Source organism: Cucurbitaria berberidis, assembly GCF_010015615.1.
Source record: "Cucurbitaria berberidis CBS 394.84 unplaced genomic scaffold K460scaffold_6, whole genome shotgun sequence".
Lineage (NCBI taxonomy): Eukaryota > Fungi > Ascomycota > Dothideomycetes > Pleosporales > Cucurbitariaceae > Cucurbitaria > Cucurbitaria berberidis.
In genome coordinates, this window is record NW_024468940.1 from 1,632,005 (window position 1) to 1,649,836 (window position 17,832).

The 17,832-nt window shown below is 51.7% G+C and overlaps 6 protein-coding genes across 6 annotated transcripts; 3 read left to right on the forward strand and 3 right to left on the reverse strand.

The window, feature by feature from the left end:
• Positions 1-157: 157 nt before the first annotated feature.
• On the reverse strand, positions 158-4,927 carry K460DRAFT_421020 (uncharacterized protein). The gene is made up of 3 exons (XM_040938112.1): positions 3,223-4,927; positions 1,490-3,137; positions 158-1,384 (listed from the first exon to the last, which is right to left on the reverse strand). Exons 1-3 carry the CDS (start codon positions 4,831-4,833, stop codon positions 495-497), a joined length of 4,149 nt encoding a protein of 1,382 aa, XP_040783772.1. The 5' UTR covers positions 4,834-4,927; the 3' UTR covers positions 158-494.
• A 167-nt stretch (positions 4,928-5,094) lies between these two features.
• On the reverse strand, positions 5,095-6,501 carry K460DRAFT_421021 (chorismate mutase). Its single transcript, XM_040938113.1, has 3 exons — positions 6,337-6,501; positions 5,636-6,287; positions 5,095-5,574 (listed from the first exon to the last, which is right to left on the reverse strand). The coding sequence occupies exons 1-3, from the start codon at positions 6,405-6,407 to the stop codon at positions 5,497-5,499; spliced, it is 801 nt and encodes a 266-aa protein (XP_040783773.1). The 5' UTR covers positions 6,408-6,501; the 3' UTR covers positions 5,095-5,496.
• A 92-nt stretch (positions 6,502-6,593) lies between these two features.
• K460DRAFT_322211 (mitochondrial division protein 1) lies at positions 6,594-9,083 on the forward strand. The gene is made up of 3 exons (XM_040930509.1): positions 6,594-6,863; positions 6,919-8,547; positions 8,599-9,083. Exons 1-3 carry the CDS (start codon positions 6,753-6,755, stop codon positions 8,875-8,877), a joined length of 2,019 nt encoding a protein of 672 aa, XP_040783774.1. The 5' UTR covers positions 6,594-6,752; the 3' UTR covers positions 8,878-9,083.
• A 67-nt stretch (positions 9,084-9,150) lies between these two features.
• K460DRAFT_322212 (uncharacterized protein) lies at positions 9,151-11,657 on the forward strand. Its single transcript, XM_040930510.1, has 2 exons — positions 9,151-11,382; positions 11,442-11,657. Exons 1-2 carry the CDS (start codon positions 9,354-9,356, stop codon positions 11,456-11,458), a joined length of 2,046 nt encoding a protein of 681 aa, XP_040783775.1. The 5' UTR covers positions 9,151-9,353; the 3' UTR covers positions 11,459-11,657.
• Positions 11,658-12,401: 744 nt separating this feature from the next.
• K460DRAFT_371225 (uncharacterized protein) lies at positions 12,402-13,133 on the forward strand. Its single transcript, XM_040934309.1, has 2 exons — positions 12,402-12,527; positions 12,586-13,133. The coding sequence occupies exons 1-2, from the start codon at positions 12,523-12,525 to the stop codon at positions 12,782-12,784; spliced, it is 204 nt and encodes a 67-aa protein (XP_040783776.1). The 5' UTR covers positions 12,402-12,522; the 3' UTR covers positions 12,785-13,133.
• A 1,910-nt stretch (positions 13,134-15,043) lies between these two features.
• On the reverse strand, positions 15,044-17,614 carry K460DRAFT_295180 (uncharacterized protein; the record flags this gene model as incomplete). The annotated part of the gene is made up of 1 exon (XM_040929541.1): positions 15,044-17,614. One exon carries the CDS (start codon positions 17,612-17,614, stop codon positions 15,044-15,046), a length of 2,571 nt encoding a protein of 856 aa, XP_040783777.1.
• Between the last annotated feature and the right edge of the window lie 218 nt (positions 17,615-17,832).

A 17,832-nucleotide genomic window follows, 5' to 3' on the forward strand; every position in this document is an offset into this window, starting at 1 on the left:
AATAAGGCACACTTCATCAGGATACGTACACTAGAAAGCTATGATATCATAGGCAAGAAGAAAGATAGGCAGCAGGTTTGAATCTATGCGGCTCTGCTTGACAAATATCATCTTACAGAGCGCAAAGTAGTGTAGTACTAACCTATAAGTCGAGGCTGGGCAAAGGAAGCTGATGGTGTCTAGATTGCACAGCCTTGATCGTATGCATCTTAGCCCAATAGTCTCATTGGACGCCACAATATTTCTTCTGATGGAAACATTGCGGCTGAGCCGTGTAAATTGATCCTCAGCCCAAAAGTCCTCAGCCGCACTGGCGCAGGCTAGCGTGCATAAACTCGAGGACAATCCGGCGCTTCCGAAAGCTACGACAATTTAGGCTACACAGTCCAAGCGAATTTAATGTGCAAGTCAGGTGAGTTTCTCGTTGCTCCTACGTAGCCTAGTGGGAACAAGTCTCGCGCGGACGAAAAACGGCTCAGAAACTCGAATTCGCTTCACCTGGGCCTGTCGTCTGGTGCAAGCAACGCCGCCGCTGATGATATCCTGCCACCGTTGAAAGCATCCGTTATGCTCGTGTCGCGAGCGCCTGGCATTCTTCTGGTGACTTCAGGATCTGCGAACATGGCATAATACGTGCAGCGACCAACCGGAAGTGAAGCAACCTTGTCAGCTATTTCGCCAGACTCGAAAATCGAGACCTGATAGTCCGTAACCTCGATCCTCCCATCGTCAGGATATATCATCCATCGACGAACCTTTTCCTCAGAGAGCCTCTTGAAGACATGGGAATATGTCGAATGTTTAGATGCCCCTTTTGCCTGCATGACCATGATGATGGCCCTTGTGTAGATGTCCCAGTCCTCTCGGGCTTGCTCCAGTTGATCTGCGGGAACCTCCCAGTAAGCCAGCTCTTGCTCGCGCCACGAGTCTTGTAATCTGTTCAGGGCACGATCAAAAGGAGTTCCTCCTTGATCATCGCGATGAGTTACGTCGGTGCCAGGGTATCCCAGGAGAATCTCGACAGCCGCTACGTTGCCGTAACGAACAGCCAAGTGCAGTAAGGACCGGTTCTTGACGTGATGGATGGAGGCTAGATGGCGTGGGAGCTTGAAATATTTCAAAATAGTTTCGAGCAGCCCGGCCGTCAGGGTCTTGGTTTTCCCATGTGGGAAGTAGCCTACGGCAACTTGAAGGGCGTTGTACTTCCCCATCTCCACGTCCCAAACGTTATCGAAGAGAATCTCTCGACCGCCGGTTAGCGCAAGGAACTCGCGTACGGCTTGCAACTTGGATGCGTAGATTATGGCTTGACGCATCAGCCTACCTAATAAGGTCATACTCTCGCGTGAGCGAGGGTCGTCCTCGTCTTCAAGGCGCCGGAATACTACAAATCGCAACCAGTCAGCACGTGTAAAGGTCAAGCATCAGTGGCAACCTTCACTAAGAAGGTCATCTGAGTGAAATGAGACTGCAAGGCTATCCGACGTACCTATATCGCACTTGTCCGCCCTGTCAAACAAAATCCTTGCATTCTCAAAGCATTCGTTCTGCAATGCCTCTTCAAACGCCATGGTGTAGTTCGCTGGTGAATTAGCTGAATCTTGTTGGTGCGAGATCAGCGCATTCAGGTAGTAGCGAGTATTTTGATAACTAGCGACTGTGGCCATGATTCTAGGCCACGCGTACAGCTCGTTCATCTCCACTGGAATCTTCAGCAGCTCCCTGAAGGTGCTCCTCCGATCGTTCACGACAGCACCGATCAGAATCTCGAACCAAAGTTTGGTATCAGGCCTCAGGGAGCCGTTATTCCACTCCAGCAGGGCTTGGAATGCATACGGTTGTCCGTGGAGTCCTGCACCGTGTAGCGCAGGCTCCTTGTCGGGGCCCACGATGGCTGGGTCTGCACCTTTGGATAAGAGCAGATGTATGGTTTTTCTGCATTTCTCGCGGTGTAGCGAGCCGTGCAATTGAATTCGATAGAATACAAGACCGCCGGAGTATGCAACAGCTGAACCCAGAGGTGGACCACGAAACGGGCTAGTATAAGTGTGCGGGGTCGGGTTGAGTAACGAAGATAGCTCGTGTTGGTCCGTAGCTGAGAGAAGATGTTCTAGCATCTCGGCTTGATGCATTGCAGTTGCCCAACTCACAGGAGAATAAGGAAGAGACGTTGACTGTTTCTGTGCAATATCGAACGGATCAGCGCCAAAGTCTAGCAACGTCTCAACAGCGGTCATGTTATCAGCGGCCACTGCCCATAAGAGCGGTGTTCCATCAACTAGGCCGTAATAGCGGTCCATTCCTGTAGTCCCATTGTTTAGATTGGAGTGAGCTGTCGAATGCGTATCCAGCGGGCATCCAGCAGCGAGTAGTAAGAGTGCAATATACGGTATTTTATTTTCATCAAAGCTACTCAAGTAGTGCAATGCCGAGATGTTCTCCTTGGATATCATCGAGGCATCGGCGCCCTTCTCGATGAGGTATTCGACGATGTCGACGTGTCCAGAGCGACATGCAGCAATAAGCGGTGTTTCTTGCATCATGTCCATAGAATTGACACCGACATCTCTTTGAAGCAAAGCTTCGAGCCTGTCCTTCATACCCGCAGATGCTAAGAGCACCATTTGGTTTGCTTCCGGAACAGGATACCCTTCAAACCATACGGGATTTTCTTGAACGTATTGCGGCTGTATCTGCCACCCCTCACCTATTCCTTGGAATTTGGTCTGAATGAGATGTCGCGTCTCGCTGTATTTGCTCGCATCTAGCTGTCGAAGTCGCCTCGCTGCCATACGGCTCCCGGCAATCATACCTTCGCTCAACCAATCTAGGTTCTCATCCGTATATTGCCGCCCGAACGAGGCGTATATCCAGGCAATGGTCCACTTGGCCTCTGTATGCCCAGTCTCCAAGGCAAAGTTAAGCAAAGAAAGCGCGCGAGTCACTTCATCTTGGTCTCCATCTTCTTTCGACTCATCAACGCGATAGGCTATCAACGCCAGAGCTAGTTCGTATGCAGCAATCGATCTACGCTTCGGTGGTTCTCTTATGTCGTTAGCAACCCCGTCTAGTACATGTAGGATATAATTGAGAAGAGGTCCGGGCATGTACGCCAAGTTTCCGAGATAATTCGTCAGCTGAGGCTATGTTAGTAGTCGTTTGGAGATATCAATGCTATATGTAGCATCGGGAAATCATTGGGTGCTTTAACATTGTACTCACTTTGACAACTTGACCAGCTCGCTTTTCAATGGCCAACCATGGCCGTTTCCCCACTCTTTCGTGACCAAAAATTGTTTCCCTCCAGGCTTCATTGGAATTGATACCCGTGGCCCTGGAGTGGACATATACGAAGTTCGTTTCCGGATGAGGTTCGAACATCCAACTTGGCTTGACGGTGAGCATGTCTTCCATGTCTTTGAACACAATCATTCTCCTCGCTTTTTCCATTTGAATTTGGGAGTCATGCTCAAGTATATAAGTCATAGAGATCCTGGTTCCTGCTGACGACGTGACCTCATCTAGATCCATGCGGACGTGATCTCTTTGGCCCCAGACCTCTACGGAAAATAGAATTGCTTCGAGGACAGATGCGATATCCCGTACTGAAGCATCTCTATCGGAAACACCCCCCTGTAGCGCCCGGAACATGACTGAGGCAATCTGTTTATTCCATTGCTCAGAATAATCTAGCCAATTATCGTCGTCAAGCAAATGGAGAGGTATAAGACGCTCTAACGGGTCGGCTTTGATAGAAGAACGTTGCGTAACAGTCAGATTTGAAAATCTTTCGAGGATCATTATTCCGCTCAGGGCCAAACTTCCCCATTTCTTGAAGTAATCGAATCCCATTTGGTGTTCCATCGTCGGAAATGGGGGTGCTTGCTGACTGTGAATATGCATCAGTGTGTTTGTTGATCGGTTCGAAGTAAGCACTGCTAGGATCACCAAGGCAAGCGTAAAGACATCAACCCGATGAAGTTCGTCCTTGTCGACTAGGTCTCCGCTCAGCTGCTCCGGAGGATTCCAGAACCTGGTCCCAGGTGGCGGGCGTGTTGCAGTTTCGACGTCGTCTAGCATGATCGCGCAACCAAAATCAGCTATTTTGGCCTTGTATGGACGTTTTGGATCCATGGTGGGGAACATTATGATATTCTTAGGCTTGATATCGCAGTGAACAACGCCAACGCGGTGGAGTCGCTCAACGCCCTGCGCGATGTCGACACAGATCTGTAGTTGGTGCCCGATGGGAAGATTTCTATGAGACAGGAGGAATGCGTCAAGATCGCCCAACGGTGCAGCTTCGTAGACTAGAACGGGCAAAAGAACGGTCTTCTCGGGGTTTGCGTAGCTCCAGCATGCCCCGAATAGCTTTACGACGTTTTCATACTCGCGCACTTCGTCGTTTGCCAGCACGGCGATCTCTTTCGCTATTGAGGTAAGGATGCGCTGCCTTTGCTGCTGTTCTGTTCCCGTGGCCAACTTGGGTACTCTCAACGCGATCAATTGTGGTAGGATTTCAGACACGTTTCCTGCCCGTTCATTCTGGCGCTGAAGTCTCGCCATGTCTTCTGATTTAACGATACTCACAGCGAAAGAGCCGCCTGCTCCTCCACCACTGGCGAGGGATAGGAGCCGAGCATCGAAGAAAGTATCAGCAAGTGCCATTTGTCGAAGATCTTTGGATATTTCTTCCATGGTGCCAAAGTAAAGTGCCATGAATGCCAGAATATCGAACGAGACATCATCTCTCAGGGTAACGTCTACTCCAGGACTCCTCACTTGCGTAGGTTCGGGGGCGGTGGCCGTTACGAAACCTGCTGTATCGGCCATTCTGTCTGTCCGATGTTAATGAGAGGTATCCAAACCCAACAAAGGATGGAGTCTCGCGTTGTATGGGCATTGGAAGCCAGTTCGCGCATGGGCAAGCTGAGGTATGCATTTGGTTGCCGCATGTGCGGCTGAGGGTGTCGCGAGGCTGTGTTTGGAAGCCTTGGATGGCACGTGCAAAGCCTAGCCCGGTTTGCACCGCTCGGCAATGCATGAATGGCAAGGTGATAGGACGTACCAAAAGATTCTGGGTTGGTTAGCTGAGGGTGTAGTGATTAAAGCCTAAGACAGATTAGCGTTCGGAATCCCTCGACCGGCGCATGACTTTGCATCCCACGAACTGTGAGATCTACTACGTTGTTAGCTTACGCTTACCATCTGGGCACGCTGTGCTAACTAGCTACGGCGTTTGAGGAACACAAATACGGCAATATTGAGCATTTCAAAGCTAGAGTGTTACGGTGGCTGAATGCTGGTGAACTCATTCCGCTACTGCAGGACCTGGGCAGGGGGTGCCCATCTTAGTGCTGCTTTCTTCACTTGCTATTCTGTTCGAATGGGGAAGGTCTTGAATCCTATTGGATTGTGTTTCAAGGTTGCCTGCTTGGCCTGTATTTGAAATCGTCCTGCATTCGTAAATTCGATACTTGCGGTTAGTCACAAGCCCTATTCCCACTGCGTGCCCTTTAGTCGCTGCATGAGGTATTCCACCTCCACTTCCTTCGTGAGTGGAATGACCCAGTCCTGGTTGACATGTCAGTCAGAGGACGCACCATAGTGATCACAATGGTAGAGGCTCCCATACCTTGTACATGGCCACAACGGCATCCGCGTTGACCTTGGAAGGGCCACTGGCTCCCAGGTCTGGATCGGTACCGTAGGTTTTCGCCTTCAGCCGTAACCTTTCCAAGACCTTCTTCTCCACTGCCGCATTTGTGATGGCCTCATCGATGCCTTTCCGGTCTTCGTCCTTGATCAACTTCGCAAAGCGCTCCGGCTCCTTCTGGAACTTGGCCTCGGCAACGAATTTGCCGAAGTGTATCCTGCACGACAGAGCCTGGATCGTCAAGACATCACACGAGGCTGCTGAACCGTAGTTCTCCTGCGATTCTCCCCTGTCCTCGCGCCCAGTTTGTATGCATGCTGCTGGGAGGATATGGTTGACATAACAGTCCTTTAGCTGCGGGTTGACGTTGACGTCGTTCTCCCATAGGATTTTAGGATACTCGAGGGGCTGCAGAATGGGTTCTTGAAGGACATCGGGAAAGAAAGGGTATTGGTCGGGGGATTGGTAGCGGCGCACGAGGGATTGCAGGCGTTCTTGCTCGCGGAGCATCCAGTCGAACAGACTTAAGTCGCTGTTACCCGTGTGGACGCCGCCGGGGACGTATATGGTCTTATTGTGAGGAAACTGGACGCGCTCGATCAAGTGAAAGGTAATTGTATCTTCCAATCGTCTAGCTATGTCAGCGTGAGTCGAATCTGGGAAGCTTACAGGCACGGTACATGAGCTGGGAGCGAATGTTGGCAAGGTCTAGCGCCTTGGAGGCATCGGAGAGGTCAATCACAGAATCCATTTTGCTCCAAGAGTTGCACCGATGCGTCTGAGGGATTCGGGAATGTGAATAGGGCCATCGTGGGCCAGCTCAAGTTGATGAGGCTACCTGCCCGAGCATCGGCATTCGGAGAGGTAAGCTCTCGGCGGATGACGCAGGTGCTTTGCCGATGTCTGAGCTGAGCTGCATGAATCTGACAACACCAACCAACACGTTTCTTTAATAACTACACTAGAGCATCACCACGCGCTACACCGCTCATTGGTCTGTCCCCCTACGACTACGAATTCCTCCTCGGATCCGGAAAACGATGATGACCTAAGACACCCTCTTACTGCGTTCTTTCACTCCTCGACAGCTGCTCGCATGGCCTCGTCCGCCGCGCGCGATGGCTCCCCTGCACGCGGGAGGTCCACAAGCCCACGACCAATACCACACAGCGAAGACGAAGGGAGCCTCCTAGACACCCTACCTGATGTAGCTTCTCTCTAGACCCCCCAGCTGCGACCCGTGATGCTAACGCTCCCCGTAGACACGCCATCTGCAAGCATTTGGCAAAAAAGTGTCTGCTACCGCCGGGAGCTTGATAGGCGCCGATGGAGTGACACAACACTACCAAAACGCCTTGGGAGAGCTTCACCGCGAACTGCGGCGTCCGATGCTGCAACGGTCCGTCTTCTCTTTCGCCCAGACGACGCCCCGCGAGATTGTGCGTTCGCGCATCTCTGTCCCCGAAATCCAACAGCGCGCCCTCTCCTACATTCCAAACGACTTCCTCGCAAATATACCCGAAGACAACAACGAGTTCTCGCTATTCCAGGGCTTCCAAGCGTCGCTGCCAGACGCACCCAGTGGTCATGGCAAGAAGCATGGCAGGCACAATGCACGGGGCCAGAGGCTGATAGGCGGTGGCGAGGATGAAGAAGACGACAAGAACGTCCCACCGTCGATGCAGAAGCTACGGAATCAGAAGCACAGCATGAGCCACCGCTTAGACATGATGGGCGTGCGAAAACACATGTGTGTGGCGGAAATCCATGAAATCGACAACAAGATTGCGAACCTGAACACGATGCGCAAAATGGTACTAGATCGCCTAGCAGGACTAGAGTACGAAGAGGTGGAGCTGGAGCAGGATCTACTGGGTGTAGACAACCGAATTGAAGATCTGCAGGAGGAGCTGGAGGATGCAGCGGCGTTGGCTCCAAAGTCGCCAGACTCGTCCACGGCCGCAGATCAAGATGAGGGCAAGGATGACTTTATGTCCGAGTCGATATATCAGAAAATCTCCTCCCCCAAATCGAAGAACAAGACACGGAGACCGACACATCGCATATCGATGCCGATACTTCACGAGCATTTAGAGGCAGGGTCTAAGATCAGGGAGTTGCCAGCGCACACGGACGCAATTACCGCTCTGGACTTTGATGCCCCATGGGGCACACTGGTCACTGCGTCATTGGATGATTCTGTTAGAGTATGGGACTTGAACGCTGGTCGCTGCATAGGAATGCTAGAGGGCCATCTGTCGTCGGTGCGCTGCTTGCAGGTGGAAGAGAACATTGTCGCGACTGGCTCGATAGACGCATCTATACGCCTGTGGGATCTAAGTAAGGCTGAATATGCGCCTATGGATAACCGGATAAACAAGCAGGATGAAGAGGATGATGAAGAAGACGATGGCCTCGCCTTTGAGAATTCGGCTGATGCACCTCCTGCGCCTCCACCCACCATCATGCAAGACTGCCCTCTGTTCTCTCTCGCATCGCACGTTGATGAAGTAACTGCACTGCACTTCCGCGGCGACACTTTGGTGTCCGGCTCTGCCGACAAGACACTACGACAATGGGACTTGGTCAAAGGACGATGCGTGCAGACGCTCGACGTTCTCTGGGCGGCAGCGCAAGCAACGGCCACAAGCACAACTAATAGCACCTGGCGGCAGACGGGACGCGCCACAGACCCCGCCGCCGACTTTGTGGGAGCTGTACAGGTCTTCGATGCCGCGCTGGCATGTGGCACTGCAGACGGAATGGTTCGATTATGGGATCTGCGAAGCGGGCAGGTGCATCGCAGCTTGGTTGGTCATACAGGTCCAGTCACGGCTCTACAGTTCGACGATGTCCACTTGGTTACTGGCAGCCTGGACAGGAGCATACGGGTAAGTCTTGTCACCTTTATAATGCGTTTCTTCCGATGCTGATGGTTCTAGATATGGGATCTCCGTACAGGGGCCATCCACGACGCCTACGCCTACGACCACGCCGTCACGGGCATGATGTTTGATGCACGCCGCATTGTGTCGGCAGCAGGCGAAGATGTAGTCAAAGTGTACGACAAGACGGATGGCCGGCACTGGAATTGTGGCCCTGGAGTTGGTGTGGACGAATCGGATGCTGAGACACACTCTGTCATTGAGCGTGTACGGATAAAGGACGGCTACCTGGTCGAAGGGCGCAAGGACGGTACCGTTGGAGTGTGGTCTTGCTGAAGTCGCCGCAGTGGAGGTGCGAAGATCTGTACATATTGTATACAGTAGTCGGACCGGGTTCACAGCACATCGCTTTGTCCCACTACGAATGCATTCACGATGTCACGGTAACATAAATTTTGTGAAAACGAAATTCAAGTTGACACTATGCCATATGGGAGTGTGCGGATGTAGGTGTAAGCCTCTTAGCACAAGTTTTGCTAGGGCCGGCCGAAGCTTGGTCTAGAGATGGCCGTTCGGAAGCAGACGGTGACGTAGGGCTGAAACCGATAACATTTCTAAACACCTCGTCCTGCATCCTCGTACCCTGAACAGCTTCACGTCTTCACATCTTCACGCGTCACACAAACATTCGTCTGTCCTACGCCCATGATATCGCTGGACTAGCACTGCAATTGCGCGCCCAATTGCCAGTCTATCCGTCTGTCGTCACCCGTCGACAGCTGCCAGACCCACGACACGTCCGACTCCCCGCAATGCTGCCTCGACAGGCTGCATCGCTGTCGCGCGCATGCCGTACACCTACAAGGGCCTCCCTGCTCTGTAGGAGAGCGCCTCGAGCTTCAACTTCGCAATACCGCACATGCTTCAGCCATGGAAGTCCAGCAACCGCCTTGCGGCGCGCTCAACTCGCAACGTCACAATTGAGCCACGGGCCCACAATACGACACCAGTCCACGAAGCCGCCCCCAGTAGCCAGGTCGCGAATAGTACGATACATATTCAGGACCACAGCGATACTCGGCACCTTCGTCGCCGTGAGCGGCGTCCTGGTCGTCGCCTTCTTCGTATACGACGCTACCACGTACAACGAGGAGCCCGTCGCAACCGACATACCGGTGTCGGAGCTCGCATTGAACCCACAAAGGGGCGGGCCAAAGAACTTGCCAATCGCGAACCACTTTGTAGACGATGACGACAGCCCGGAGAACAAGGCCTGCAAGCACAAGCCGAAGCTGGTGATCCTGGGCACCGGCTGGGGGAGCGTCGCCCTGTTGAAGCAGCTGAACCCCGACGACTACCACGTCACCGTCATATCGCCATCCAATACCTTCCTCTTCACGCCCATGTTGCCGTCTGCTACTGTCGGAACGCTGGAGCTGCGGTCGCTCGTAGAACCTGTCCGGAAGATCGTCAGAAGAGTGCGCGGACATTTCCTCAAGGCAAAGGCTGAAGATGTCGAGTTGTCAGAGAAGCTCATCGAGTGCTCGGCGCCTGATGCCAATGGCAAGGAGCAGCGATTCTACGTCCCATATGATAAGCTGGTGGTTGGTGTGGGCTCCGTCACAAACCCCCATGGTGTTAAAGGGCTAGAGCATTGCCACTTCCTCAAGGACATCAGCGACGCCCGCTTGATCCGTAACCAGGTCGTTCGCAACCTCGAAAATGCCTGTCTACCGACTACATCCGACGAGGAGAGGAGAAGATTACTGTCCTTCGTTGTCTGTGGCGGTGGACCGACCGGTGTTGAGTTCGCGGCAGAGCTCTTCGATATGCTGAACGAAGACCTTTGCAAGCTCTATCCCAAGATTTTGCGCAACGAGATATCCGTTCACGTTATTCAATCGCGCAGTCACATTCTCAACACCTACGAAGAAGCGTTGTCCGAGTATGCGGAAAAGCGATTCGCGAAAGACGAGGTCGATATTCAGACCAACTCCCGCGTCAAAGAGATCCAAGCAGACCGTATTCTCTACTCACAAAAAGACGAAAATGATAAGGTAGTCACAAAGGAGATCCCCATGGGCTTCTGCCTCTGGTCAACTGGCGTCTCTCAAACCGACTTCTGTAAGCGCCTCGCCGCCAAAATCGAAGTCCAGAACAACAAACACGCCCTTGAGACCGATACTCACCTGCGACTGAACGGTGCCCCTCTTGGTGACGTCTACGCCATCGGTGACTGCGCAACCGTCCAGAACAACGTGTCCGACCACATCGTCAACTTCTTGCGCACCACTGCCTGGGAGAAGGGCAAGGACCCCGAGTCGCTCCAACTGTCCTACCAAGACTGGCGCGGTATCGCCAAACGAGTAAAACAGCGATTTCCACAAGCGGCGAACCACCTCCGCCGTCTAGACAAGCTATTCGAGCAGTACGATCAAGACAAATCCGGCACCCTCGACTTCGGCGAGCTTAGAGAGCTCCTCTTTCAGATTGACAACAAACTTACTTCGCTTCCCGCGACGGCACAGCGCGCTAATCAACAGGGCGTATACCTAGGCCGCAAATTCAACAAGATTGCGCAGGCGGCCCCCGGTATGGCGCTCAATAACGTGGACTATGGTGATCTTGATGAGGTTGTGTACAAGGCTTTCGAGTACAAACATCTCGGCAGTTTAGCGTATATCGGTAATGCGGCGATTTTCGACTACAATGGCTATGGGTTAAGTGGAGGTTTACTCGCCGTATATCTGTGGCGTGGTGTGTATTTTGCGCAGAGCGTGAGCTTCAGGACAAGGTGTTTACTAGCCATGGACTGGACTAAACGGGCGCTTTTTGGACGAGGTGAGTTTTCATATGCTGTGACCATTGCTGTCTGGATGACAAGCTAACATTTTGACCAGATTTGATGAACTTCTAGTGTTGCATAGCGTGCGACTTGCGCAGCATACATTTAGCGATAGAACGGCGCGATTTCACTATCTTTATTTTTCTATCTTTATGTACACGAGTTTGGTTCTCGACATACCTAGCTCATTTTTCTTGTGTATAAACTGAGTATCAAATACAAAGATGAAACTACTCATTTTTCGCACTCTTGTTTGAGAGAGCGTTGCCGCATGTTCTGTAATCCCTGGTCTACCTTCCCTGCACCCGCAGGAGACTTACCAAATGCGGCTGTATGACTGCCAAACGTACACTAATCATGATTGACTACGTGGATCCCTCCCAACATGGCTGCACACCCATCGAAAATTCATGCAAATGGATAAGGCTAGGTTGCCATACCAATTACGAAATGCACGCTTACAAGGCTATCCAGCGCGCTGTATGCGATCATTACAATGTTCTGCATGCATTTTATCGGGTCTCTCTTTACCAACTCCAAAGAGCGGGTCCCCGCCCAAAGTGTGTTTAGAGCAGATTGGCTATCTAGCTACTGAGGCTGGCAAACTGCGGATTTCCCAAGGCGCTAGAAAAACGCCACAAGGCAATGCTCTTGTCGAACGTTTCAGCCTCGTCTACAGAAGATGTGCTGTGCCCCTCTCCTCAACACATATCAGCCTTGCGTTACGACTCCAAGTTAAGTACTGTCAAATCGGCTGCTGTCACCGATTGATGAGCCAGGATGCATATATAGGTAATACGAGTTTTATGATCAACGCAGGTTTGAGAAATGTACGCATTGCATTCGTCATGTCATTCTTAGATCAGGCTGTCAACAATGATACGCCTGCAAGCTAACTGTGCCACACAAACCCAAGGCCGATAGGGTGATGCTTCTATGTAGCACTGCATTGTATTGATAGGCTCTCAGAGTCTTAATAAGTTATCCCTTCGCCCACTGGTTCGTGTGGGAAACAGGCAGCCACGCATGGGGAATCATACTTAATACCCAGTGTGACCCCCGAAATTGCGCATTTCGCTCAAAGTATTCAGTCGATCTTCCATAACTTCAGATATTACAATATTCACACCTCCAAAATGCCGTGAGCACTCGTTACTTTCCCTTTCGATGAGAATCTCTGCTAACTGATTGCCCCATAGGCCAAGGCTCTCCCCCGACTTCAAACGCGGCCGTTGTCGCTTCGTTTCCAACTGCCCTTACGGTACCAAGTGTCGTTTCAGTCACGGGACGGCACCAAGTAAAGCAATCCCTTCTAGTAGTGCAGACCCACAGCCTAGGAAGGAAAGTGAGATTGAGGGCATTTCTCGAGAATGGACATACATGACTCGTTGCAAGTAGATAGCTGCCTTGAGGAGAATGAAAAACAAGAGGGAGAAGTCAAGTCTAAATACTGTATGATACCGAGTAATTTGGAGTTTGTACTAGGTCTTGAAGGTTAGACCTAATGGATGTTCCGGAAGTCAACGCGTCGTCACTATGGTAGGATGATCCCTAGCAGCATAGCATGGGACCGAGAAAAGGGCCTATTTCTATTGGTACCGCAATACACTTCATGTTGTGGGGCACGGATTGACAATACGAAATGCTGCTCTTAGTGTCGCGTCTTTGCAGTACAGCATAGTGTCACGTGAATGCCGCCAAGGACGGATGGTCCGTGCCGAGATAGGCTATATCATTCACCCAGCGGGTAGTTTAGCTCGATAGAACCTATGAATACAGATCATCCCCCCATATCATGACACATAGGACCGAGAAAAGGGCCTATTTTTCTTGCTACCGCAATACACTTCATGTTGTCGGGTACGGAATGACAATCCGCAGTGCTGCTCTTGGCGTCGCTATCATGAAACTATGCGGTTCGAGAGAGTCGATTAGGCTCAACGAAGGCAGCAAGTGCAGTGACCGGAATCGTCTAGTATTGAGAGGGTGTTGGTGTGATGTAGAATGCCAAGGCCTAGAATGGTATGAGGAGATTCTAGTACCATGGTATACCAGGTCACAGTAGGAGCTGAAAATGGGCCGAGGTAAAGATTGAAAACGGACCACAGCAGACAGCAGAGCCAATCAATAGCTACAGTCCTCAGCGCACATCCTTAGTCAAATCAAAACTCCTTGGACTCCGTGCGCTCCATCGTACGCCATGTTTGGGTAGTGTATGCGATTGGTGTGGAGTGCGCGACGTTCTTGGCGTCCGAGGTATGACCAGACTTGTCAACACTAAATTCCTATCCCGGAAGATGCCAGTCGGCTACTCCCGAACAATTGCTTGTTTTGGAGTTCAAGCTACTAATCCGCTTGCTTGTTGACAACTCTGTAATATCACCGACTATTAATACACTTTTGTACGCTAAAGAAGGACAGATTGGACGGAATGTTTGCCCATTTGGAAAGGTATTCATTCGCCCGAATGTTGCGGCGAATGCACTGCCCTAGATAGATCCGCTAGTTCGGCGATGCGGGCGACCCACTGTATAAACTGGACTGGTACGAAACGCTCCTGGCCAATCACCTCAAACTCGTGTTCATCACCACCAGCACATTAGCAAGACCTGAACATAGTATATTGTCTGGAATCAACAACCTCTCTCGCACTAGACTCTTCCCACCGTCCCTCCTTGACCCGAACCCCCTAGCGTCTCCACATGATAAGCCGGTTACAACTAGGTAGCGCCGATACTGAAAGCTCTCTGCATTTGGCTGATGTATGAGGATGCGAGACCTCCTCGACCGCGACCAGGCTGCCTTTGTCGAGGACCAGGAATCGAGCTCATCCAGCTTGCAGAAGAGATGAAAATCAACAAACAACTCGCGGTGTATAAGTCCGAATTGTCATCCTCCGTATAGGTAGCGCTAGTCGCGTCGTGGCGATAGTGTTACTAAGCGCCGCGGTGTCGAAGGTAGCATCGCCTTCAGTGTGCCCGTGTGGAATGCCGGACCCCTGGGATCGTATGACCGTATGACCGACTTTTTCCTTTCTTCACCGCTTCCTACCTGTCCGTTGTGCTCCTTCCTTGTCCTCTCTATCTGCGCCGCGTGTCATTTTGTGGATAGTAATATATTTCGGCGCCGCTTCCATATGTTCGATCCCTTGACTGTGCTCCATGCGTGCGAGATGATGGAAGACAGGGATCCCGGTGCAGCCACTGACAATGTTGACGATTACTAGGCAATACAAAGGTGCAGCAGATCGAGACTTCGTGAGGGGCGTCGACGCCGAGAAAGACGTCCCGCTTCATGCTCTCGACTGCTCCTTCGAGACGCGCCGTGATACTTTCTGCACGGTGAGCTGTCGCGGTGTCTAAATCGGTGCCTCTGTCTTGCGCATGTCGGCGATGAGGGCGAGTCGGCAGGTTATCTAAGTATAGGTTTCCGACAGTCTTTTCGGACTCGCTATTGGGCTTATGCATCTACTGTGTAAACCTGCTGACTCAACATGGTGATTGGCTTGAGGGACTTCAAAGCCTCTCTCTTGTACTGCCTTCTGCTTCCTCGTTCTGGACTAGTCCTCGGCTCTCGTGAATTTCTCCATTGCTAGTGTGAAGGCAGAGATAGGGGGTTCAAGAATTACGTCCGCAATTCTGAAATCGCGAACTTACTTCATGGCTCCTGCTTATCCATCGCTTCCAGCCTGGTTCGTACCATACTTGGGTTGGACCGTCCCTGCTCATCAGTCCAGCAGCGGAGTACTTCTTCCCTCATAATCCTGCGTGGTGCTCTTTTCCCGGTGAAAAGTTCAAATTGAGCAAAGCCCTGCTCGGGCAGGAGATCCAAGCCATCCAGGCAAATCCAAGATTTCGATGCTTCTTCGCGAACCTGTTTTGTCAAGGGCGTGTTCAATGTTCTGTAAGCTAGCTCAATTACAACCCCCCCGGTAGGAGACTGCATCCAATGTGTAGGAAGCGTGAATTGAGGGGAAGGTTCGTCGCCTATGGCGTGTGTAGGTATGCAGGACACAATAACAGTGGGAGCACGGAGATCGGTTGGCCACGGGTCGTTTCGAGATTCAAGGATTCGGAATGTAGGTTGAGATCCTTGGACGAACGATGGGAAAAGTTTAGCAGCAGAGGGACTCGACGCTAACTTGGTGAAGTAAGTGGCGAGCGTCTTGGCGTTCTCGGCTGTTCGGTTGAATATAGCGATCTTCTTGATACCAAGTTGCAGCATCGCGTATATGGCTGCTCTAGCCATGCCTCCTGATCCTATTATGAGCCCAGATGTAGTTGCGGGCCGGACGGCATTGGCTGGAGATAGGCCCCGTCGTATGCAAGATCGGACGCCTATCCAATCAGTGTTGTCTCCGTACAGCGCTTTGACTGGCCCAGATTGGTTACGTTCTTGAAACAATTCAATGTTATCAGCATCAGGAATGCTGCCATCATAGTTGAGATGACGAACGGGGATTAGGGTATTGATTGCTCCAATCGCCCGCGCGTGTCGACTTATTGACTGTGTGAGGGAGATGGCCTCGATCTTGAACGGTTGACTGAGTGCAGTGCCGCCGAAGTTCGGTCTGCGCAGAAGCTCCTGTAGGCTCCTGTCCAAGTTTGTGGTTTCAAGACGCTCAAATCGATGCGGCATGCCACATGCCTGGTATGCTGCGTTGTGCATTGCAGGAGATAAGCTGTATCCGGCGCTAGCGCCCATGATGTAGAAGTCCATAGGGTCGTATGTGAACGAAGCATAGAGGATATGCGTAGCCTCCTGAACAGTAAGCCAGGATGTTTCAGGATTTTGTCGTGCTCTTGCTCCGAAATCGGCACTCTTTCTCAATGTCTCTGGTATCACAGGAGTAAGAACCTGATTGAAGCAAGCTGAGCGACGTCCGGCACGCCCAGTGTTATAACAAGTCATTGGGATGCGCTGAGATTTGGCGTAGATGGTGTTCCTGAAGCTCTGGATCGCAGCGTTGTCGTCCATGAAATTCGCCGGGCGAGTAAAACGAACAAGGCTGCAGCCTAGGCGCATCGCTGTATCATACTTCTCGAGCCAAAATGCATCATACCAATCGACAGCTGCATGAAGATGGCCAATAATTTTGGTGGACCCCCGACAAGAGACAATGGCGCGTATCAGCTCCTCATTCATCGTCAAGTCAACAGTTGCAAACTCGGGCGACATACGTAAGCCGTGTCGCAGGTTGGCAAGGTAAGTTGTCTCCGAGTAGGTTGAGTTTGTCGCCGCAGGCATTACATGGTAGATAATCGGAGTCACCGTACTTCTCCGAACCCTCGAAATACTTTTGCTGATATCCTCTGCTTGATTAGTTGAGAGCTGAACAGGCTCTACGACGATCTCAAAGGCGTCACATCCGAACTCGAGCTCTTCAATATCCACGGCTTCGGGAGTAAGATCTGAAAGCTGCACCTGCACAGCGCAAGTGTAATTCCTCAACTCGAGAGGGACATACGACAACGGAAAATGGCCAGGGTCCAGGGGAGGTGTGGCGCTTTTGACCTTGCTATGTGTGTTCTCGGGGGAAAGAACCAGAGACAGGAACTTGAAAAACGTTCTTTCTGCCCGTTTCAAAGTCAAAAAAGCTGGTACTGAGGATTGGTGTGCAGGCGCCACAGAAAGATGGGCCGCATTGGTTTCCGAGAGATTGTGAAATTCGTAGTTCGAGCATCGTCGGAATACCGGCGTACTGAGACCTAGTATATCGTGGAGTTTTGATTCTTCAACTGTCTCGAGGTACTGATGTACACTGCGAAGGTCGCGCGTGATATGGATCACTGGGTGTGTCATTGCAAACTCGCATAAGAGGCTCTGACTACTCATGTCTAATGGAAAGCTTCCATTGCAGACAATTATCGCGCCTTTGTCATAGGCTTGGAGAGCATTGCGAAATATTTCCTCCTGCCGCAGGCAGCGATTAGAGGATCCGAACTGCTTTCGATACATTGCCGTGGAAAAGCCTGTAGTGGTGTAGAATAGGTTTTCCATATCCACAACTCGTCGTCGACAAGCGACAGAAGCCATCATCGCCAACGTTGCTTTGCCCGTCCCATGCATCCCCACGAGAACAATCGAGGCGCTAGAGTCGAAGATGCGGCGGCATTCATTTGGTGAGGCTAGAGTGCCGAGCACGGGTGTCGAATAGCCCGAGTTTGGTAGACTTTGCGGCGCTGGCAGAGAAGCACGGCCATTGAGTGCCGTCCCCTCCTCCCTCATGGTAGCGAATGTCCGTTTCGTGCCGGCCACAACAGAAGCCATGGCAAATGGTGTCCTTGAGCTTACAGCCTGCGAAGATGTGGACGACATGGACTGCGCATGGCGTGGCGGCAGATGAACGCTCTTAGCGCGCCTTTCCAACGGAATAAGACTTTATCCAGGAGCACGGGCCACTACCCCGGGTTTTCAAACTCCACTCCACATTGCCGTCATAACCG